General features: G+C 43.9%; 1 protein-coding gene across 1 annotated transcript in view; it reads right to left on the bottom strand.

The window, feature by feature from the left end:
* LOC139390242 (histone-lysine N-methyltransferase 2A-like) overlaps positions 1-24,187 on the bottom strand; it is an 80,429-nt gene that overhangs the window by 18,868 nt on the left and 37,374 nt on the right. Inside the window, exons 16-31 of the mRNA XM_071137491.1 lie at positions 17,672-17,856; positions 17,248-17,349; positions 16,984-17,094; positions 15,587-15,663; positions 14,240-14,475; positions 13,978-14,132; positions 13,634-13,771; positions 13,319-13,477; positions 13,101-13,218; positions 12,912-12,990; positions 12,662-12,822; positions 11,234-11,377; positions 7,830-11,103; positions 7,091-7,200; positions 6,814-6,951; positions 6,243-6,495 (exon numbers count right to left, since the gene is read on the bottom strand). Coding sequence (XP_070993592.1) covers positions 6,243-6,495; positions 6,814-6,951; positions 7,091-7,200; positions 7,830-11,103; positions 11,234-11,377; positions 12,662-12,822; positions 12,912-12,990; positions 13,101-13,218; positions 13,319-13,477; positions 13,634-13,771; positions 13,978-14,132; positions 14,240-14,475; positions 15,587-15,663; positions 16,984-17,094; positions 17,248-17,349; positions 17,672-17,856 — 5,440 coding nt within the window. The remainder of the gene's footprint in view (positions 1-6,242; positions 6,496-6,813; positions 6,952-7,090; positions 7,201-7,829; positions 11,104-11,233; positions 11,378-12,661; positions 12,823-12,911; positions 12,991-13,100; positions 13,219-13,318; positions 13,478-13,633; positions 13,772-13,977; positions 14,133-14,239; positions 14,476-15,586; positions 15,664-16,983; positions 17,095-17,247; positions 17,350-17,671; positions 17,857-24,187) is intronic.

Here is a 24,187-nt window from a genome sequence, read left to right as displayed (position 1 = left end):
AGCTAGAAACCATTATACACAGGCAGTTAGAAAAGCCAAGGCTAGCTTTTTAAAGCAGAAATTTGCTTCCTGCAACACTAACTCAAAAAAGTTCTGGGACACTGTAAAGTCCATGGAGAATAAGAACACCTCCTCCCAGCTGCCCACTGCACTGAAGATAGGAAACACTGTCACCACTGATAAATCCACCATAATTGAGAATTTCAATAAGCATTTTTCTACGGCTGGCCATGCTTTCCACCTGGCTACTCCTACCCCGGTCAACAGCACTGCACCCCCCACAACAACTCGCCCAAGCCTTCCCCATTTCTCCTTCTCCCAAATCTGCTCAGCTGATGTTCTGAATGAGCTGCAAAATCTGGACCCCTACAAATCAGCCGGGCTAGACAATCTGGACCCTTTCTTTCTAAAATTATCTGCCAAAATTGTTGCCACCCCTATTACTAGCCTGTTCAACCTCTCTTTCGTGTCGTCTGAGATTCCCAAAGATTGGAAAGCAGCTGCGGTCATCCCCCTCTTCAAAGGGGGTGACACTCTTGACCCAAACTGCTACAGACCTATATCTATCCTACCATGCCTTTCTAAGGTCTTCGAAAGCCAAGTCAACAAACAGATTACCGACCATTTCGAATCTCACCATACCTTCTCTGCTATGCAATCTGGTTTCAGAGCTGGTCATGGGTGCACCTCAGCCACGCTCAAGGTCCTAAATGATATCTTAACCGCCATCGATAAGAAACATTACTGTGCAGCCGTATTCATTGATCTGGCCAAGGCTTTCGACTCTGTCAATCACCACATCCTCATCGGCAGACTCAACAGCCTTGGTTTCTCAAATGATTGCCTCGCCTGGTTCACCAACTACTTCTCTGATAGAGTTCAGTGTGTCAAATCGGAGGGTCTGCTGTCCGGACCTCTGGCAGTCTCTATCGGGGTGCCACAGGGTTCAATTCTTGGACCGACTCTCTTCTCTGTATACATCAATGAGGTCGCTCTTGCTGCTGGTGAGTCTCTGATCCCCCTCTACGCAGACGACACCATTCTGTATACTTCTGGCCCTTCTTTGGACACTGTGTTAACAACCCTCCAGGCGAGCTTCAATGCCATACAACTCTCCTTCCGTGGCCTCCAATTGCTCTTAAATACTAATACTAAGTAAAACTAAATGCATGCTCTTCAACCGATCGCTACCTGTACCTACCCGCCTGTCCAACATTACTACTCTGGACGGCTCTGACTTAGAATACGTGGACAACTACAAATACTTAGGTGTCTGGTTAGACTGTAAACTCTCCTTCCAGACCCATATCAAACATCTCCAATCCAAAGTTAAATCTAGAATTGGCTTCCTATTTCGCAACAAAGCATCCTTCACTCATGCTGCCAAACATACCCTTGTAAAACTGACCATCCTACCAATCCTCGACTTTGGCGATGTCATTTACAAAATAGCCTCCAATACCCTACTCAACAAATTGGATGCAGTCTATCACAGTGCAATCCGTTTTGTCACCAAAGCCCCATATACTACCCACCATTGCAACCTGTACGCTCTCGTTGGCTGGCCCTCGCTTCATACTCGTCGCCAAACCCACTGGCTCCATGTCATCTACAAGACCCTGCTAGGTAAAGTCCCCCCTTATCTCAGCTCGCTGGTCACCATTGCATCTCCCACCTGTAGCACACGCTCCAGCAGGTATATCTCTCTAGTCACCCCCAAAACCAATTCTTTCTTTGGCCGCCTCTCCTTCCAGTTCTCTGCTGCCAATGACTGGAATGAACTACAAAAATCTCTGAAACTGGAAACACTTATCTCCCTCACTAGCTTTAAGCACCAACTGTCAGAGCAGCTCACAGATTACTGCACCTGTACATAGCCCACCTATAATTTAGCCCAAACAACTACCTCTTTCCCAACTGTATTTTATTTATTTATTTTGCTCCTTTGCACCCCATTATTTTTATTTCTACTTTGCACATTCTCCCATTGCAAATCTACCATTCCAGTGTTTTACTTGCTATATTGTATTTACTTTGCCACCATGGCCTTTTTGCCTTTACCTCCCTTATCTCACCTCATTTGCTCACATCGTATATAGACTTGTTTATACTGTATTATTGACTGTATGTTTGTTTTACTCCATGTGTAACGCTGTGTCGTTGTATGTGTCGAACTGCTTTGCTTTATCTTGGCCAGGTCGCAATTGTAAATGAGAACTTGTTCTCAACTTGCCTACCTGGTTAAATAAATGTGAAAAAAAAAAAAAAAAAAAAAAAAAGATGAAGTGTACCTATGATGAAAATTACAGAGTTCTCGCTCATCTTTTTAAGTGGGAGAACTTGTACAATTGGTGGCTGACTAAATACTTTTTTGCCCCACTGTATGATTTAGCACAGTATTTGCAAATGTACACAGCTTTTCCTTCTACATTAGCTGCAGTGAAATGTCTCCACACGTCAGATATTGCACGTGGCAATATCCTGTAAAGATTAGAAACAAACGAGTAAAAATAAAATAAAAATACAATTCCATGTAGAGAAAAATAGTTAACCTCTTTGGGCTGGGGGGCAGTATTGAGTAGCTTGGATGAATAAGGTGCCCAGAGTAAACTGCCTGCTACTCAGGGCCAGAAGCTAAGATATGCATATTATTAGTAGAATTGGATAGAAAACACTGAAGTTTCTAAAACTGTTTGAATCATGTCTGTGAGAATAACATAACTTATGTAGCAGGCAAAACCCCGAGGACTAACCGTTCACTAACCGTTCTCTGTCTGTTCAGTGAATTCTCATTGGCAAACGATATTTCTTAGGCACTTGTTTTCAGTTCCTACCGCTTCCACTGGATGTCACCAATCTTTGGAGTTTGGTTGAGGTTATTCCTTTGTGCAATGAAGAAGTACGGCCATCTAGGAAATGGGTAACACTGTTGAGAGTTGCGCAAGACTTGAAAAGTAGCGTTAGTTTCCTCTCGTCCTCTATTGAAAACAGATAGACCAGTCTTCAATTAGATCGATTATTAACGTTTAAAAAAACCTAAAGTTGTATTACAAAAGTAGTTTGAAATGTTTTGGCAAAGTTTGCAACTTTTGAGATATTATGTAGTGACGTTGCGCAATTTGGAAGCTGTTTTTTTCTGGATCAAACGTGCCAAGTAAATGGACATTTTGGATATATATGGATGGAATTAATCGAACAAAAGGACCAAATGTGATGTTTATGGGACATATTGGAGTGCCAACAAAAGAAGCTCGTCAAAGGTAAGGCATGTTTTATATTTTATTTATGCGTTTTGTGTAGCGCCTGCAGGGTTGAAATATGCTACTCTTTGTTTACTGTTGTGCTATCATCAGATAATAGCTTCTTATGCTTTCGCCAAAAAGCCTTTTTAAAATCTGACATGTTGCCTGGATTCACAACGAGTGTAGCTTTAATTTAGTATCTTACATGTGTGATTTAATGAAAGTTTGATTTTATATAATTTTATTTGAATTTGCCGCGCTGCATTTTCCCTGGCTTTTGGCCAAGTGGGACGCAAGCATCCCCATAAGAAGTTAAACTGTTTGAATGATGTCTGTGAGAGTAACAGAACTCATATGGCAGGCAAAAACCGGAGAAAAAATCCAACCAGGAAGTGGGAAATCTGAGGTTCGGAGATTTTCAAGTCTTTGCCTATCCAATATACAGTGTAAATTTGGTGTGATTGCACTTCAAGGCTTCCACTAGATGTCACCAGTCTTTAGAACCTTGTTTCAGGCTTCTACTGTTAAGGGGGAGCGAATAAGAGCTGTTTGACTCAGGGGTCTGGCAGAATGCCATGAGCTATGTCACGCGCGCAGCCGTGAGAGCGAACTGCATTCCCTTTCATTTCTAAAGACAAAGGAATTGTCCGGTTAGAATATTATTGAAGATTTATGATAAAAACATCCTAAATATTGATTCTATACATCGTTTGACATGTTTCTACAAACTGTAATGGAACTGTTTTGACTTTTCACAAGTGCCTGCACCTTGTGAATTTGGATTTGTGAACTAAACATGCGAACAAAAAGGAGGTATTTGGACATAAATTATGGACTTTATCGAACAAAACAAACAATTATTGTGGAGCTGGGATTCCTGGGAGCGCATTCCAATGAAGATCAAAGGTAAGTGAATATTATAATGCTATTTCTGACTTCTGTTGACTCCACAACATGGCGGGCATCTGTATGCCTTGTTTTGGTGGCTGAGCGCTGTACTCAGATTATTCCATGGTGTGCTTTCGCTGTAAAGCTTTTTTGAAATCGGACAGTGGTTGCATTAAGGAGAAGTATATCTTTAATTCCATGCATAAAACTTGTATTTTCATCAACATTTATGATGAGTATTTCTGTAAATTGATGTGGCTCTCTGCAAAATCACCAGATGTTTTGGAAGCAAAACATTACTGAACATAACGCGCAATTGCAAGCTGAGATTTTTGGATATAAATATGAACTTTATCGAACAAAACATACATGTATTGTGTAACATGAAGTCCTACATGAAGTCCTATATAGTCCTATGAACGCCATATGATGAAGATCAAAGGTTTGTGATTAATTCTCTTTCTATTTCTGCGTTTTGTCACTCCTCTCTTTGGCTGGAAAAATGGCTGTGTTTTTTCCCGTTAACGGGATCTCAGCCGTAAGAATAAGCTGCAAGGAGGCATGAGGACTGCAGATGTGGCCAGGGCAATAAAAATGCAATGTCCGTAGTGTGAGACGCCTAAGACAGCACTATAGGGAGACAGGACGGCTGACCATCCACGTAGTGGCAAGCCACGTGTAACAACACCTACACAGTATTGGTACATCTGAACATCACAACTGCGGGACAGGTACAGGATGGCAACAACAACAACTGCCCGAGTTACACCAGGAAGGCACAATCCCTCCATCAGTGCTCAGAGTGTCCGCAATAGGCTGAGAGAGGCTGGACTGAGGGCTTGTAGGCCTGTTGTAAAGCAGGTCCTCACCAGACATCACCAACAACAACGTTGCCTATGGGCACAAACCCACCATCGCTGGCCCAGATGGGACTGGCAAAAAGTGCTCTTCACTGACGAGTCGCGGTTTTGTCTCACTCGGGTGATGGTTGGATTCGCGTTTATTGTCGAAGGAATGAGTGTTACACCGAGGCCTGTACTCTGGAGCGGGATCGATTTGGAGGTGGAAGGTCCGTCATGGTCTGGGGCATTGCAGGCAATCGCAACGCTGCGCGTTAAAGGGAAGATATCCTCCACCCTCATGTGGTACCCTTCCTGCAGGCTCATCCTGACATGACCCTCCAGCATGACAATTCCATCAGCCATACTGCTCGTTCTGTGCGTGATTTCCTGCAAGACAGGAATGTCAGTGTTCTGCCATGGCCAGCGAAGAGCCCGGATCTCAATCCAATTGAGCACATCTGGGACCTGTTGGATCGGAGGGTGAGGCCCAGGGCCATTCCCCAAGAAATGTCTTGCAGGTGCCTTGGTGGAAGAGTGGCCACACCAGATACTGACTGTTACTTTTGATTTTGACCCTGTCTATGTTCAGGGACACTTTATTCCATTTCTGTTAGTCACATGTCTGTGGAACTTGTTCAGTTTATGTCTGTTGTTGAATCTTGTTATGTTAATACAAATATTTACACGTTAAGTTTGCTGAAAATAAACGCAGTTGACAGTGAGCGGACGTTTCTTTTATTGCTGAGTGTATTTACTAGTTAATAAAATATATTCACCCCACCCAGTATTGTAATCAAAACTTACCAGAAAGCATGTTGTCCTTGACTCAGACACTGTAGTAGTGTGGGCACAATAGCATCTCATTAGTGTGCAAGATCTTGAGAATCAGCTGTACATGTAATGGAAGAGTGGACTGCACGTGATGGTAGAATGCACTGTGCATGCAGAGATTTGCAATTCCATTGAATTGGGATAGTTTAACCAAAATATGTCACAAAACCTAGAATTGCCTTGTGTATCCCACAAAAAAGGTTCTCAAAAAATTCCCATGGGCAATTTCCAGAAATTTACCGGAATGTTTCCGACCCTTTGCAACCCTACTCATGATACCGAGGAAGTGTTGGTGAAATGTTGACAATATATGTAAGATGAATCTGTAAGACAACTCAGACCCAATTTACAAATTACACTCCAAAATAATGACTTCCCTTATAATTTCTATATTTAACTTCCAGGGCCCCTGAAGTGAACAGAACACAGGGACACTGACCTGAGGTAGACCTCAGAGCGGGCACATCCAGAGGGGTTGACAGGCAGGTCCTCCTCTTGGCTGATCTGTTTAAAGAAGCGGAAGGCGTGGCTATGGCAGCGGCGGGCCCCCTGGAGCTGCTCCACCAAGAAGACCACTGTGTCGTGGAGCAGGCCCAGCATACGGACACCTGTCATCCCAGAGAAGGACAGCTGCCTAAGCCTTGCCCCTGCCCGCGCCTCCTGGACACAGTCTATCACTGCCCTCCAGGCAACTGAGGAGGGAAAGGAGGGGGCAGAGAAATAGAGAGAGAAGAGTAAGACGTGAGTAACACAGCATAACACACAAATGTAATACATATGGAAATTAGCCTACATTTTGTGCTAGATGGTTTATTACACAAGTTAATTCTAGCCAAGTACGAGAACAAACATTTTTCATAATCTTATGTTTAGTCACATGTAGAAATAGTGGGTATTTGTACAGAAATCATTGCCTTGAGTGTTGGGAAATGTAATTATTTCTAAACGAACACTCCACAGATAAGACACATGCAGTCTATTAATTTGCCCTTTCCCCCCTGAAACCTCACCCTCTATGCTGTCTGCCTCCACACTGAAGCCGTCATCACTTTTGATCTCGAAGCGAAGGTGGGGCTGGTCTCGGCTGGGGGGACACTCATCGTCCTCGTCTGATGGCAGCAGCTCATCATCTGAGCATGATACAGCACCTGACAGGATGGGAATACCACAGGGTATTTTCAAATCAGGCACACTTGTTTACAGGTATAAGAAGTATCATCAGTCATCATCATCCAAGTCATCGGCATACAGACATACTGTTCATACGGTACCATTACACATAAGTACCTGAGTATTTGTTCCAGTCAGTCAGGGCACTGCGGCCCACTCCGTCCCAGTTCTGTTTACCCATGTCCCCCCCAAATCGAGGTATAGACAGGCGGTCCCAAGGCCCTGGCCTGTGAGGAATATAACAAGAGAAACACTGAAATCGACTGGATACAGGCTGAATATCACTCACTGTATTAGATACACACTTTAGGGCAGAAATGCAGTGATGACAATTGGAGAGCATCGTGCAAACTAGGAGCTGTATTGTAGATTGGTAAATGAGTGGTGACAATGACAATCTCAGTTATGACTTCAAAAAAGGTTTCTATGCATGACCTGCTCTTTATAGTTACTGACCTCTACATAGCCTATCGACAGTTCTATTTCAGGAGTAAAACGCCTTGTTCCATTTGTCATATCATACTGTAGGTTACTAGTAGGGAGAGGAAGAGTTAAGAGTAAGGTTAAAAATAGCCAGACATGATCTTATCGACACTAAAGAGAAGAGGCCCACACTGGAAACATGAGCGACGTGCCAATTTGAAAATAAATAATATTGCAATATGAATCTGACTTTGAGCATAGTTGCAGATGTAGCAACTTAATCACTTTTACATTAAAACGGAACTCTACCGGAGACTCACTGGTCATTAAACATAAAGGCATGACTATTCTTGTATTATTCATTGGAAATAATATTTGTACATTTTGTCTCATTACATTAGATCACTGCCCTGATAAGTTCCAAAAGACTAACCTGGTGCTTTCAGAGTCACTCAAGTGCTCCTCCTTTAGCTTGTCCAGGTCCAACACACCTTTCACCGTTGGGGTTTTAATGCGAACACCCCCAGCCCTGCTGGAGACAGCAGCAAAGCTGTCTTTAGGTAGCGACAGGTCCTCCTTAGCACTAGGGGGCTCTGGCTCTAGGAAGTCTGTCTTGGACTTCTTTGTGGCACCAATGCGATCTGAAAGGGAGGACACCCTCTTCATACGGACATGGGCGCGAGAAGGGCGGGTTGTTGAAACAGACAGTGTGGTGGCTGCGGGCTCGGGTTCGATGTGTAGTCCTGGGGGCAGGACCACAGATTTCAGGGAAGGGTTGTTACGGAATGTGGAGGGACTCAGTATGCGCGGACCGGTCCGGTTGGGGGTGTAGTTACTGGCCATGGCTTGGTTGATGATGGCTTGGGCGCTCTCAGTCTTGGTCATGGAGGAACTCCCGTCCTGACCAGCAAACTCAAACAGGTCTGCAGCTTTGTCAGACTTCTCTCTCTTAGACGTTGTGGAAGGTTCTTTCTTCTTTCTGGGTTTCTTCATCCCTGGTATAGCTCCATCTGCAGATACGCTTGCGTTCTTCCTGGGTTTCTTGACTGCAGTTGCTGCCACTGTCCCATTGCTGTTATGAGTGAGCAGTTGAGTGATGGTAGCTGGGTTCTGAACCACAGGCGTGGCCATCCTAGGGACATGGGTTGGCATGGCAGTCCCTGTAACTGGGGTGGACATTGTACCAGCTGCTGCCAAGGTGGCAGACAGGGCATTGCTCTGAAGGAGGCTGGCTATCTGAGTGACACAATTATAGGAGGGACAGCTCTGACTGGGAAGCTGGAAGGTGTTGCTCTCTGGGTTCTTCACAAAGATCTGGCCCAGGCGGTTGACCAGTAGAACGTGAGGTGTAGGGTCCACGTTAGGACCACCCACTTCCTTCACAGTAAGAATAGCGTGGCCAGGTAGTCCCTGAGTTAGCAGCGGCTGTTGGGGCTCCAGTGGCGGCCTGGGGGTGGAGAAGTTGATGGAGATGGTGTGTCCCATGGCAGCTTCCTTTTGCAGAGACGTGGAGCTGTATCCGTTAATCATCACAGGGGCAGAGGAGGGCTGAGGCGAAGAGAGCATGGGGTGACACTGGGTGGAAAGAGCATCGGAGAGAGAGGATACGGAGGAAGAGGAGGATACAATGGTAATTGCTGTGGAGACCATGGCCTGGGATTGTGTGGAGAATATAGGCAGAGAGACAGATCCATAAGATGGGAGCCTGACGCTTGATGTTGCAGATAAAATGGGATCAATTTGAGAGGACAAATGTGGAAGTGCACTGTCTGGAATAGGTGCTGATAATTTGGTACAAAAGGTCTCCATGGGCGGCAAGACTGTTGACCCTTGGGAGGATGTCAGGGGTTGTAGTGAGATGCTACTGAGAGGTGGCCTTGAAGGGTTAAAGCCAGGCAAAGAGAACTGCACAGAGGGACTCATTTGTAAAGGGTTCATCTGTGCTACGCTGGGGTTAGGGAAGTCCGAGGAGATAAGAGAAGAGGGTTGAAGAAGCTCCAACAGGGTGCCCTGACTACTGCTCAACGAGGGATCTCGTGAACTCTCTGTCAAGTGGTTCATGTAAATGGCAGATCCATCTGTGGGCGATACAAACTGGCCGCTGTTAGAATCCAAGAAGAGGTCTTTTGGGTCTTGAGGCTGATGGGTTTCCATGGGAGCATCAACCTGGACAGGGACCAGCTCAGTGAAACAAGTGCTGGGGGAGGGAGGATCACACCTTTCAAGAACAAGTGGAGCCCCAGGGACAAAGTCCAGACCGGAAACTTGAAATAAATCCTCTGGGTAGATCGTATCAGGCACCTTAGTATGGACAAAGTCCAGCAGAGTTCCTTGAAGGGGTGCAATCAACACTGGTTCGTGGGAGTCTAAGGAGGGGACTGAGTTATTTTGCTCTACAGGAGTTGGGAAGGTGTATAACTGCAGGGGAGTAGTATTCACATCAGCAGGGCTGTTTGTTGTGGATGGGTCCACTGCAGCTGGTCTTCGAGCTTCTGGTGAGATCTCAGTTGGTGCAAGGGTCACACTGTCCAATTCATTCCTAGCTAGTTGTGTGGCATTAAAGGCTTTGGATGGATCATGGGGTCTATACGCTGGGAGAGGTTTTGTAGCGGGGAGGAAAACTCTGGTTGTAGACTTGAAAGGGTTGCTAAGGGGTGACTGATCTGGGACAGGGCTTCCAGGGTCTGCACTTAGACCATTTGTTGTAATTTTTACTTCAGGCGGAACATGTGTTTGAGCTGGGTTCTGAACTTGACTGGCACTCTTCAGTTTCTGAGCCCCATCTGTGGTTGTCACGCTGGCATCACTCTCAGTCCCATCGTCCACACCGTCCAGCTGAGGGATAGATCTTGAAGAGGGAGAGGCAGGAGCCTGGGTTGGGTCCCTGGTGCCTGTGCGACTGACCACAGTGTGCGAGAAGTCAAAATAGTTCTCCATGTCCTCATCAGAGGAAGTGTTCCCCCAGTCTTGCCTGGTGGATGCAGCTGAGCGGGTCAGGGCTGTACGGGTCTTCCTCTTGCGAACCTCGGGCTCCCAGAACTCCTCTTGGTTGTCGTCGCCCTCCACATCTATCTGGGCACCACAGTTCATGGCCACTCCCTCATTCACTAGCGTCTCCTCAATCTCAATCTCAGTCTTCAACTCGGAGACCATGGCCACGTCAGAGTCCTCGTGGAATTGTGTGAAAGAGCCCCTAAGTGGTGAGGTGCTGTTGGGTGCAGGGTTATCCTCCGGTTCTGGGGAAGCCAGGAAGTTGTGTGGTACCTCCACTGAGTCTGACTGGTTCAGGTCAAAAGACAGCCTGGGTCTAGGGGAGTGCTGGACGGTTGGGGAGAGGGACAGGCAAGGGAAGCTGCCCACACTGTCTTCCCACGGTGGCTGGGGAAAGAGTCCTGAGGTAGAGTGAGTCATGTTCCCGGGGCATCGGGCAGAGGAAGCACTTCGACCTCCGACAGGGCGGGCAGAGGGAGAGGTCAGCAGGATATCAGTAGCGCCGAGGGGAAACAGCAGAGAGGTGGGTACGGAGGCCTTGGGATGCATGGAGCCCCCAGTGCGGAGGGTGATTAGTCCCGATCCAGTTGGAGAGCCCAGGGGTGGGGAGGACATGTCCCTGCGGGTTTGGGAGTGGGGGCTGTGGCGACGAGGCCTGCGTGTCTCCTCCAGGTCACTGATGGTCAGGATGTGGTGGGGTTTGGACTTGGTAGCTCCTGTAGAGGAAAATCAGATAGCAGTGAGACAACTGATTTCTGGGTAATATCTAGAAATCACTCAAAACCTGACAATTGTCTTTTTTTTAATTAGAAAACAACATTAGCCAGCCATGGAACAGTTAGTTACCTGGGGAGGGCAGAGGCCGGAACAGTCCTCCAGCTGGTCTCCTGATTTTGGGCCTTGCCCCTTGGTCAGGTTTAGGGAGTGGCGCTGAGAAGCTGGGAGTAGTGGGTCGGGAATGTGCCACTTCAACCTCTTGGGCATCAGATTCTAGAGGTGAAACAACAACAACAACTCTGTTTCCTATGCCAAGTCTTGCTAATATCCACGTTGCAGTGTAAGAAAGCCAACAGTCACATTAATATTTATACTGAACATAAATAGCAACGCAACATTCAACAATATCAAACATTTCATTGAATGACAGTTCATAAGTAAATCTGGCTATTTAAATTCATTTGGCCCTAATCTATGGATTTCACATGACTGGGAATACAGATATGCATATTTTGGTCACAGATGACTTTTAAAAAAAAGGTAGGGGTGTGGATCAGAAAAGTATCGGGTGTGAGCACTATTTTTGCCTCATGAAGCGCAATATCTACTTCACATAGAGTTCATCAAGCTGTTGATTGTGGCTTGTGGAATGTGGTCCCCTCTCCACTTAAACGTCTGCATGAAGTTGCTGGATAGTGGCAGGAACTGGAACACACGGTTGTACACGTCGATCCAGAGCTTCCCAAACATGCTCACGGAGTGACATGCCTGGTGAGTACGAAGGCCATGGAAGAACTGGAACATTTTCAGCTTCCAGGAATTGTGTACAGATCCTTGCGACATGGGGCAGTGCATTATCATTCTGAAACATGAGGTGATGGCGGTGGGTGAATGGCACGACAATGGCACGACGGGATCGTGTCATGGTATCTCTGTGCATTCAAATTGCCATCAATAAAATGCAATTGTGTTCGATGTCCGTAGCTTATGCCTGCCCATACCCTCATGCCACGATGGGGCACTCGGTTCACAACATCAGCAAAACGCTCACCCACACGTGGCCATACAACGTGATCTGCAGTTGTGAGGTCGGTTGGGCATACTGCCAAATTCTCTAAAACAACTTTGGAGGCAGCTTATGGTAGAGAACTAAACATTCAATTTTCTGGCAACATGTCTGGTGGACATTCCTGCAGTGAGCATGCAAATTGCACGCTCCCTCAAAACTTGAGACATTTATAGTATTGTGTTGTGTGATAAAAATGCACATTTTAGAGTGGCCTTTTAATGTTCCCAGCACAAGGTGCACCTGTGTAATGGTCATGCTGTTTAATCAGCTTATTGATAAGCCACACCTGTCAGGTGAATGGATTATACATTATTAGTAAACAAATTAGTGCACAAAATTTGAGCTAAATAAGCTTTTGTATGTATAGAAATTGCTATATTTAATTTCAGCTTATGAAACATGGCACCAACACTTCACACTTGCGCTTATATTTTTGTTCAGTGTAGTAGTGAGGGTTTGATGCAGTGTTGTGTTACCAAGACTCTCACCTGACTGGGCGCAGGGGCTGTGTGCTATAGTGCTATTCTCTCCCTTGTCAGGCATCTCTTCAGCAGGTTTCTCAGGGACCGGCGGTCGGACCTCACGGATCGTACACGTGTATTTGCATCGCCGCAGTGGGTTCACCGTGCTCCAGTACCAGCGAGAACACCTGCGGAGAGGAGGAGTTGAAAGGAAGTCATAAAAAAAACAAGACTAAACATGCCAATTTCTCATTCATTATTAATTGCTGCTACTTACCGGTAACCCACTGGGAAGAGTTTTCCTTGCTTTGCAGACAGCTCAGTCAGCATACCTAGCTTTTCAATCTGCAAAGAGCCTGAATTCAGAAAATAACTATGATTAGATGAGCAAAACCCATGACCATTCATGTTATACTTATACTCAAGTGAGCTAAAAATAACAATGTAATGTGTCGAGAAAATATACCAATCATCAAATTGATATTTTCTGGCTCGAGTCCAGTCAAGAACTTCCTGCGAAGACTGATTCCATCAAAGTCCACGTACATCCTCCGATTCACCTCAAACCCTTGGCCGGTGATGATCTGCAATGGAACAAGAACAATGTACACATGCGTGAGGAAACTCATTCAAATATATTTAAAAAAAAAACAGTCCCACTGCTGAGTAGTCCCAGGACTTTACCTTGCCACTGATGAGGTCTCTGTGTTTGTAGCAGTAGACCTTCTTGTCGTCCTGGAATACACAGTTGCGGGAGCGGGCACACATGAAGTGGTAGTTGCTCTGGCAGGAGGTCAGACAGCAGCCCACTGTGGCACCTGTATGGTTACAGCGCTCACAGCGCTGCAGAAACAAGGAGACAGGTTAGATGAGTCCAGGAGGAGAGAATAAGGGTAGATAATGAGTTTGAGAGAGATGATGGACAGTGGACAAAGATACACAAATTACAGCTGCTGGGAAAAACAAGAATGTCACTGCACAAATAAAGTGAAGCCTCACCATGAAGCGCCCCCTAGCGACGGCACTGTGCACGTGCATCAGAGAGCCATTGTCCTCCTCGAACACCTCGGCGGACCACATGGAGCAGTTGATGTGAGCCCATTCGTTCTGGCCCAGGTACAGCAGCCTGCCCGCCTCCTGAAGGACACAGAGAGGAGGTTAGAAATACAGTACTGATGGGTTACCTACTGTGTGGATTTAGTTGACTTAATTTCCTGTGAGTCAAGGGTTGTTATGTTGAAAAGGGGTTTGAAGGCTTAGTGCTCTGAAGTCAGAGTGCGGTTTGTGTTTCTTCCACCATGCTGCTCAGAAGTGTTCTGAAACCTAGTTTCAGTCTTACTCACATTGGACTTAGCATCTCCATACTTTTGACACAGTGAGCATTGCCTCCCGTCGTCCTTGGACCACCCTGTGTCTAGGTCAGCCTTGGACAGCCGTCCCTCAGACTTGAATGGACGTCCCTCAGACATGGATTGCCGTCCGGCTCTTCCCCTTTTCCCTGAGGGACAAATGCCAAACATCAAACCAAAACAATTCCCTTAGGAAATTGGTTGATTCAATATTTTCGTTCTCATAGTTTTTCCTCCCCTCAGTTGTGTAAAGTACCTTTGAGTTTATTAAGTCTGAAAGCCCTGTTTTTCCTGAAGTGGAGACCCCTGGTTGGCTCTGTGGTCAGTGGGGTGGTGGGGTGAGGCACCTCTTCTTGTTTCACCTCCAGGCGTGGTACATTCTCCGTCTGCAGGCTCCCTAGAGGGGCCCTGGACCTTAGCTCCTCCCTCTCACGCCACTGGGCATACACATGCTCAGTGGTGGGGGGCTGAACCGCATGGGACAGCATCCCACTGCAATGGGAAAGAGAATGGATGAAGAAGTGGAGGGGTGAGGAGATGAAAGAAGAGGAAGTCAAGTTCTGTGTTAGACACCAGCACAAAACTCAAATTTGGATGGTTCGGGCAAACACCTGAGTTACATGCGCACACAGTCACTCAAGTTAGGATTTGACTTTGGGAATACAACTGCGACAGTGGCTCACATCTAGCTAACTTTAATGATGACACTCATTTACATTAAGAAACAATTCATGTTTATTAATCAATCTTTCCCCCCAGAAGATAAGGTGACAGACAGGTCAAGTCCTGAGCTTACCACTCTACCTTTACCACTCTGTGCATCACCCTGCAATGAGTTAAATGAAGTCACTACTCTGTGTCCTCCGTCGCAGGGAAGGAAAGATGTGAACTGGGAATGTGTGGGAGAGGAGGGGGACTGTCCTGGCTTTAACATACAGAAGAAGAAAATAATTATAAGACTAACTTCTGTAACTTCCTGTCACATTGGATTTGAATGACTATTCCCCCCTCTTTAAGGTCATTGTTGACAGTACAATTCAAATCAACTTCTCATTTCCCATCAGGATGTGAACAACAGGGGTGTCATGCAAATGTGTGGCAAACCAGAAAACATAATCAGTTGCGCCACTGAATGTAGGCTTATGCTGCTTCATGGGAAATGCATAAATCACTGCAGGGAAGTAGTGAAGCAATGTCACAACCCAACATTAAACTGGAATTTCATTGAAATCTTCCCATATGAGTCAATATCTGATGACATGGTAAATTCTTCAACCTAAATGTTAAATCCCCAAATCCCAATGTCTGAGAAGGCATAACAAAAACTAGGTTTAACAGACTAGGATAGGGATCATCAACTAGATTCAGCCGCGGGTCGATTTTCTCTTGAGCAGATAGTCAGGGGGGCACATCATTTGTTGACTGCAAAATGATCGCAAGAAGCCCAAACAGATATAATAATTTGACTAAAACAATAATTTCAAAACCTGCTTACATTGGTATGAAACCACATTTCTCTATTATGCGTGGGAAATAAAATCACTGTGGGCCACCAGTTGAGATACCCTGAACTAGGAGATTTAAGGAGCAGATTGCTACTCACATAGGCAGGTCTTTGGATCGGGGGTCCCACACTTTGGGGTCCTGACTGTTGAACCAGTTGAAGACCTCCTCCAGAAGCTACAGAGAGAACAGTGAGGAGAGGGTGAATCTACATTCCTATGTTGGCCATTTTACAACATGTCGTTCATTTTTCTTTCCAATAAACATTGCAAATGTTATTGGATTGAACCATCTTCTATGATTTTAGTTTGAACCCATGACCACCAGGGGAGTCATGACCACCAGAACCACAGCCCTACAGAGCCCCATAACTCATTCCCAATCACATACTGTTCTGCAAACTAGACAGCCATTTGGAACAGTAGACACTGTAACTGACAAAAAACCTGTTAGTCTATGTCGTTTTTTGTTTGAATTGTTTACGTGTTCGCTATGCGGGCGAAATGATAAAACAAGCAGAACTACGTAGCTAATAACTGTTGTAACGGGGACAGTATTGTAGCAACACACCTTTGGAGGGAAGGTAACCCCGCGCTGTGTTAGCTAAGTTTTCATGTCATCAGGTGTAGTTCGTAAAGGTTGAAGCTTGTATGTTAAGATGGTAACGTTATAATAATTAAGGATGAAGTGTGAATTCATGCCAGGAATAATAAGTGTGAAGTTTGATTTCCTCCCTTCTGTAATAAGCAGCCAATGAGGTATTTTTCCTTTATTCATGTGTTTAATCTGATACTGTTATAGCTCCGGCTAAACTGTTTATGTATGTAAGCACTTCAGAGTTATACCAAGCTAATAAGCCACTCGTAAGATAAGAAGGCTATAAGAGTGTGGTTAACTGTATTTTCATTTACTTTATAGTTCTCACGGAAGGTGATAATTCTGACTAAAACTACAGAATAAAGCCGGCAGTTAAAATCAAGGAACGGTTGTGCTCGTGGTTACTGAAGGGAGCTACAGACACCACAAGACATATACTGAGGACTGATATCACTGACTGAGTACAGACCATGTATTGCGTTAGGATGAGGGTATTCACGTGTCTGTTGTCTAACTTCTGATATTGAATTTTATGAAACATTTAAACTAGTGTGTACAGTCTATACACATAACTTCAAAATAAGTTGAGAATGTTTCAAGCAAGATGAGCGTAAACAGCTGTGTTCAAAGTGCAGCCAAGTGTAGTGAGAACATTTGTATATCCGTTTACTATCGTGTGTGTGTGCTTTTAACAAAAAGGTTGTGGTTATGTAACTAAAGTACAGTAAAAACGTGATAACATTGCAGAAGACTTATAGTTCATCCAACTGGTTTCTGTCACACTGAAAGTACTGTGCTTGTAGCTACACGGTCAAGTAAATACTTCTGATTTGTACTGTACAATTGCCTATGTAAAGAGTTTTCCTCCCAGAGTGTTGCTGTCTGAGTACTCCGCATTACCTTCAAGTAGTAGGAGCGGGCCACGGCTGTGGGCCTTTCATCCTCCGGGAGAGACTCCTCCTGGTCCAGACACCTCCGCACCACTTGCACCACATCTTCATGGAACGATTTCTACAACATCAACAGACATAGAAATATACAAACATAGTTATTTAGCTGACACTACTCATTCATCTTCCTTTGAAAATGTTCCTTCAAATGAGAGTTTCAATGTAGAAGAGATCCTGTCCTGCCAATTCAGATGCTATATAGACAGACACTGACCAGGGTGGTGTAGAGGCCTTTGTCAAACTTCTTGCCCACAGCACGGAGGTCACAGGCTGGCTGGCCCTCCGCTCCACTGTCAGGGTCAACCTGGGTCACACACTACAGGAGGGGAATAGGGACAAATTTAGTATGTTAGAGAGAAACAACACTGAACATATAGCCACACAAGCACTTATGTGCAACAGTTCAAGATGAACAGGCAAATAGTCCCAGCAGAACAGGACTATATCAGCTAATAAACTTTTAAAAAGAGAGGAGAGAGTCGTTGCACTCGTTCTGTGAAATTATTTCTTCAGAAAAGCCACATCAAAACTTGACAAGTCATGATAGGTGTTAAAGCCTGCTGCTATTTTCAGCTTGCGCATCTGGTCTCATTTAACATCCTGTGACAAGAAGCATTGTACGGCCTGGTATCTCCCACCTGTGAGCAGGTGATGAGGTGCTGGGTGAGAGTGGAGGTGAGCAGGCAGGCCAGCACCTTCTCTACCCCGGCTCTCAGCTCCATGTGGAGCAGCTCCCTCCAGGGGCTGGGCTGGGACTGGCTGCAGGGCCGGCAGGAATACGCCACACTCTCTGGCAGGCTGGACAAAATCTCATACAGGTCACCTGGTGGGGAGGAGAGGGAAGGACAACCATCAGAACCATTCCACTACATCAAAATCATGGGAGATAACAGCATGTGATGAACTCAGATTTGGGCTGTCCCAGATAGTCGTCGTCTGTTCTTTAGACCAATCAAAATTGTAAAACACATTTTTCAAATATAGACACTATAATTTGAATAAAATCAACTATATGGACTGAGCTTGTCTGACGCTTTAAGCGCACTGTTTGATTAAATAATTAAGACAAATTACTCATGAGGGAGGGAGCCCATTGGCCACACTGAGTAAAAACATTTATAACAAATGACAGCAAGTCTCTCCTCCCTGGTGCAGCAAACAGACACCACAGCAAGTGTTTATTGCGCTGTCTGTGCCAAAGCTGCAACATAATAACAGCTATTTCATTTCTTACTTGTTTCTAAACTGAAAAGTTCTGTTACCGAAATACCTACATTTGTTAAGGAAAAACATTCCCTAGACCCTTGCTCTCTTTAAGTGAAACATGTATGCATGTGACCAATAGGGCCTGGCCTATAGCCTATCATAATCACATCAATAAATTGGTTCTAAAACACTGAACACATGACAGCAAAATGGATGTGAAAAAGAAACTTGAAAGTGCCAAGAGTGAGCAAAGCTGTCATCAAGGCAAAGGGTGGCTACTTTGAAGAATCGCAAATATATTTTCATTTGTATGTTTACTACATGATTCCATGTGTTATTTCATAGTTTTGACATCTTCACTATTATTTTTACAATCTAGAAAATAGGAAAAATGAAATAAAAACCCTTGAATCAGTAGGTGTTATAAAACTTGACTGGTACTGTATATGGATAATTTATAAAACCAGGCATGTTTAACAGTTAGGCTATTCATTAATTAAGTTGGTGTTTCCCCTCAATTTTCTTATGACAATTAAGGCAAGACCTGTTTCCTCGCCTCCTCATTCAGCTGCTGCCTCCTCCGCATTGTTCTCAACACCAACATGCTGGTTAACTTTGCTATTATGCACATAGCAACATATTGGGGGAAAGGCGCCAATTCAACAGCGCACTGAAGATTATGTATCAGAACCACTAACCAATGCGGGAGAATGCGCATTTGTTATATAATATTATATTTATTAGCGTTGCACCATTATTGTTACATAATATAACCATTTACAATTTCAGTAGCACGTTTTGGAGTTATGGGCTGTGCCATCCTCATGGCCTCGGCAATGGAGCAGTCCACTGAGATAGGCGCAAATTAGACAGCCGGCTTGTGCACCATGAAGAAATACATACATTTGGGACTGTTCGACTAAAGAATGCTCAGTCGACCAGTTGACAAAACAATCGACCAGTCCACTTAATGGGGTTAGCCTTAATAGAGATACAGTGCCTTCAGAAAATATTTACACCCCTGGACTTTCTCCACAACCTGAATTTAAAATTGATTAAATTTGTCACTGGCCTACAAACAATACTCCTTAATGTAAAAGGGAAATTATGTATTTCTAAATTTTTACTAATTGAAAATGAAAAGCTGAAATTTCTTTAGTCAATAAGTATTCAACACCATTGTTATGGCAAGCCTAAATAGGTTCAGGAGTAAACATTTGCTCAACCGTTTACTGCAGTGGGCTAAATCAGTTTCACACAGCGTTTCTTGGTAATCTTTTATTTATTTATACTTTTAAACCCTTTTTTTCTCCCCTTTTTCGTAATATCCAAATTGGTAGTTACAACAACTCTCGTATGGACTCGGGAGAGGCAAAGGACGAGAGTCATACATTCTGCGACACACGACCGTGCCAAGCTGCACTGCTTCTTGACACAATGCTCGCTTAACCCAGAAGCCAGCTGCATCAATGTGTCAGAGGAAACACCGTACAACTGGTCAGCATGCATGTGCTTGGCCCGCCACAAGGAGTCGCTAGAGCGTGATGGGACAAGGACATCCCGCTCGGCCAGACCCTCCCCTGGGCCTGGGATCGAACCAGGGTATGTAGTGACGCCTCAATTAGTTCTTCCATGGCCTGCATACTCACCAGACATGTCGCCCATTAAATATGTTTGGAATGCTCTGGATTGACGTGTACGTCAGCGCGTTCCAGTTCAGCCAAGATCTAGCAGGTTCGCACAGACATTGAAGTGTGGGACAACAATCCACAATCAACAGACTGAACTCTATACGAAGGAGATGTGTCGCACTGCATGAGGAAAATGGTGGTCACACCAGACACTTACTGGTTTTCTGATCCACGCCCCTATCATTTTATTTAAGACATCAGTGACCAACAGATGCATATATGTATCCCCAGTCATGTGAAATCCAAAGAGTAGGGCCTCATTTTTTTTTAATAGACTCATTTCCTTATATGAACTGTAACTCACGTTTACATTTTTTTCCCAGTTTACTTTTAAACAAAAGTATACACCTCACACACATAGTCATGGGCTTAAAAAAATACAAATAAACCAGTACTATGTCAGAGAGTTGAAATGTATTAAATTGAGTTTGATTCCAAATACTACACTTTATATACACATCATAAAATACTAAAATAACAAAAGACATAGAAACACCGCATTTTTGGCGGGCTTTTTTAAATAATGTTTATTCATTTAAATATTATTAACGTTCGACCATGAGGCCACAAGACAGTGATTTGGTCATTTGGCTGCAGGAAAGAGTTAACATGTCGCATAATACGTTGTATGGACTAACATTGTGCAATAATAGTGTTTAACATAATTCTTTAAATCTCTGTACCACACACACACAAATGATCTGTAAGGTCGCTCAGTTGAGCAGTGAATTTCAAACACAGAATCAACCACAAAGACCAGGGAGGTTTTCCAATGCCTCACAAAGGTCACCTATTGCTATATGGGTTTAAAAAAAGAGGCAGAAATTGAATATCCCTTTGAGCACGGTGAAATTACAGTTTGGATGGTGTACCAATACACCCAGTCACTACAAAGTTGCCAGAGAGGAAGGAAACCGCTCAGGAATTTGCTGTCTGGTTTGCTTAATATAAGGAATTTGCAATGATTTAAACTTTTACTTTTGATATCTAAGTATATTTAAAACAAAATACTTTTAGACTATTACTCAATTAGTATATTACTGGGCGACTTTCACTTGAGTAATTTTCTATTAAGGTATCTTTACTTTATCTCAAGTATAACAATTGAGTACTTGTTCCACCATCGCTGAATACAAAGCATTATGTTTGGGGCAAATCCAACAACACATCACAGAGTACCACTTTTCATATTTTCAAGCATGGTGGTGGCTGCATCATGCTATGGGTATGCTTGTCATCTGAAAGGACTAGGGAGTTCAGGTCTGCATTCTAACAGATACTGGGAAACAAATTCATCTTTCAGCAGGACAATAACCTAAAACACAAGGCGAAATATACACTGGAGTTGCTTACCAAGACGACGTTGAATGTTTGAGTGACCTAGTTAGCTTTGACTTAAATCTATGCAAGACTTGAATGGCTGTCTAGCATTGATCAACAACGAACTTGGCAGAGCTTGAAGAATTTAAAGAATAATGTGCAAATACTGTACAATCCAGGTGTTCAAAAACTCTTAGAGATTTACTCAGAAAGACTCACAGCTGTAATCACTGCCAAAAGGTAACATGTAATGACTAAGGGGGTTGAATACTTAATCAAGATAATTTTATTACCAAGATATTATTTTTTATAATAAAATAAAAACAAGTTCAAATAATCTTTCAAAGTAGAAGAGATTCTGAGTAGGCGACAACGAAATCCCACCTTGTAACAACAAAATGTAGAAGTGAAGGGGTGTTCCCCCCCCCTTTGAATTGTCTTTTCAATGTCCATGTGGCCCATTGGCATCGGTTACTTCTATTGTTTCTTCATATAGAAGAAAAATTACTTGGGGAAGGTAGTGTATAGATTGTATTGGGGGGGATAATAATGTCTCAATTTACGATGTGCTGGTCCTAGACATCCTTGTATGTAGCCTACTGTTTAACACCTTTTCCCGCTTCTTCCTTTACTCAGACAAGGGGTCTCTCCAACTGGAAGGGATTCTTCCAGCGTGTCCAGGGCCTCATCTGCACTTGTGAATTCCATTCTTTGCTTTCCCTTCCATACTCACAGCATTGCCAGGAATCGTAGATGAGTTTAGATTTCACTTTCCTCCAGTGACGGTCTGATCGGAATGAATTCGTAGTGCTTTTTCGCAGCCTAGCAGACAGGTCATGGATGAATCTAATGGATTAGCCATAGATTTTAATCCCCTTACACCCCTGTGCATTCAGAATGTTGACTTTAGTCTGATAGTTCCACAATTTGAAGATGCAAGGGTATTTAGCAGGGGTGTGGACTCGAGTCACATGACTTGGACTCGAGTCACAAATCTGACGACTTGCAACTCAACTTTGACACCAATGACTCGTGACTTAACTTGGACTTGAGCCTTTTGACTGGAACTGACTTGATATCCTCCCCAAGCCCAAATATAAAAAATGATGCTATTAAAAGAGTGCAGCACGTCAACTCTTCATTTTACGGATTACAGTTTGAATCTGACAGCAGCAAATCAAATTGTGCCAGCTGAGAAAAAGTTGTGCGTGGCAGTGCAGAGGAACATTGGCAGGTGAATTCAGATGGAGCCCTTGGAAAGACGATACCCCAAATTATTATTTTCGGATATAAAGACTACGCTGTATCAACAAAAAACGGATTGCAACTTGCAAAACACGCGGGAAGGAAATTACAGACGGAGGCGCAACAACCTCAACTTTGTTCGACATTTGAAGCTGCACAAAGAACGGTAACTCTTGGCTAATGTAGCTGACAGCTACATCATTTATAACTTTCTCATGGCTACCCATGTATTTCCATGGAAATATAAAGTTTATTTGCAAAGTAATAAATGTATATATTTTTTAAAAGCATTCATGATTTGCGTAAATGTAATATACTAACTATTACTCTTGTTAAAAATATGAAATGGTATTACATTTGGTGAAGAGCACATTATGACTTTTTTCGGACTCGAAACTCAAAGTTAAGGACTTGAGACTTTCCTGTCTTGACTTGGGACTTGAGTGCTAAGACTTGAGACTTACTTGCGACTTACTTGACTTGGTCCCACCTCTGGTATTTAGCGTTCTTCTATTTCACGCTGATCCAATGGCATTATCCCAGATCCAGTGGTGATATACCCTTAACAAGTTCCTCTGAAATCAGTTTGACCACGTAGCTGGAAAGGGCTTATTTTTCCTCGTCTTCCGGTAAAGACAATAATCTCGTGTTTCGTCTCGTTCTACAGTATTTTCAATTCCTCTTCCAAAGCTTTGTTTCCAAAAGGCACATTTTGTCGTCTTGTTCGCTCACACACATGCCTTGTTGGTACGTGTCTGACACGATAGACTACTTCCTTTCGAGCAAATCTACTTTTTTCAGCACAGATTGTAACTGTTTGTTTTGGTGAGCATCAAGAGCCTTTCAGCTACACTTTCCTGGATATCTTTTAGATGTTCATTACTCTCATTTGCATCTCCATGTTGTTCCTTGTCTTTTCCTCTGAGGGAAGCCATGGTTGTGTCGCCGCGTCGCTTTACCAACTGATTGGTTCGCTGATATTCACAGATTACCACTCTCTCTCTCCGAGGTACTTGAGGATATATTGATCTATCGATTTTATGGACTTAATTTAAACTTGTCTGGCTTCTACTTATAAGTTTTGTCGGTAAAAAAAGAGCTACTCACTCCCCATGCGTCCTAAACAGAGCTACTCTCTCCCCTTGCATCCTATCGGCACCCACATGCCCCTCTCATATGGCGCCAATTCCAAGGAAAACAAACTGAAACTAGACAAACAAAAAATGTGAGAAACATTTTCCTGAGAGCAAAGGTCAACCTCTTCATACCTGGAGAAAAAAACCCCACTATAAAACAAAAGATGGGAAACGTTGTTATTATATGTGTTTCTGGGTAACCCCGACAGGAAAAGGACAAAGCAAGGAAGCAGAACTCCTTTAGGCAGAAAATTACATCAGGCCATTACGTTAAATAACTATTTTGAGAATCACCCACGTAATTCATTCGACCTTTCATACTAGTTCTCTATTGGAAACTCCTGTGCTTACTGTGATGAGTCATTTGTTGAATGCTCTTTAATGCTACTGGGGTCATTGCACCTGATGCACTGACTTGTGTCTCAATATACACAGTAGGCTTGTCACAATTCCAACATTATATAAACGATACCAGGAGAAGTATCACAATACCGAGATTCGGTGGCCTAGCATCCTCTGGAAGCTTTTCTAAACTTTCTCCAAAAAGATGTCACTG

The sequence above is a fragment of the Oncorhynchus clarkii genome, chromosome 3, assembly GCF_045791955.1.
Source record: "Oncorhynchus clarkii lewisi isolate Uvic-CL-2024 chromosome 3, UVic_Ocla_1.0, whole genome shotgun sequence".
NCBI lineage: Eukaryota > Metazoa > Chordata > Actinopteri > Salmoniformes > Salmonidae > Oncorhynchus > Oncorhynchus clarkii.
Note: the sequence above shows the minus strand (reverse complement) of the source record. Positions and strands in the feature narration are given on the sequence as shown.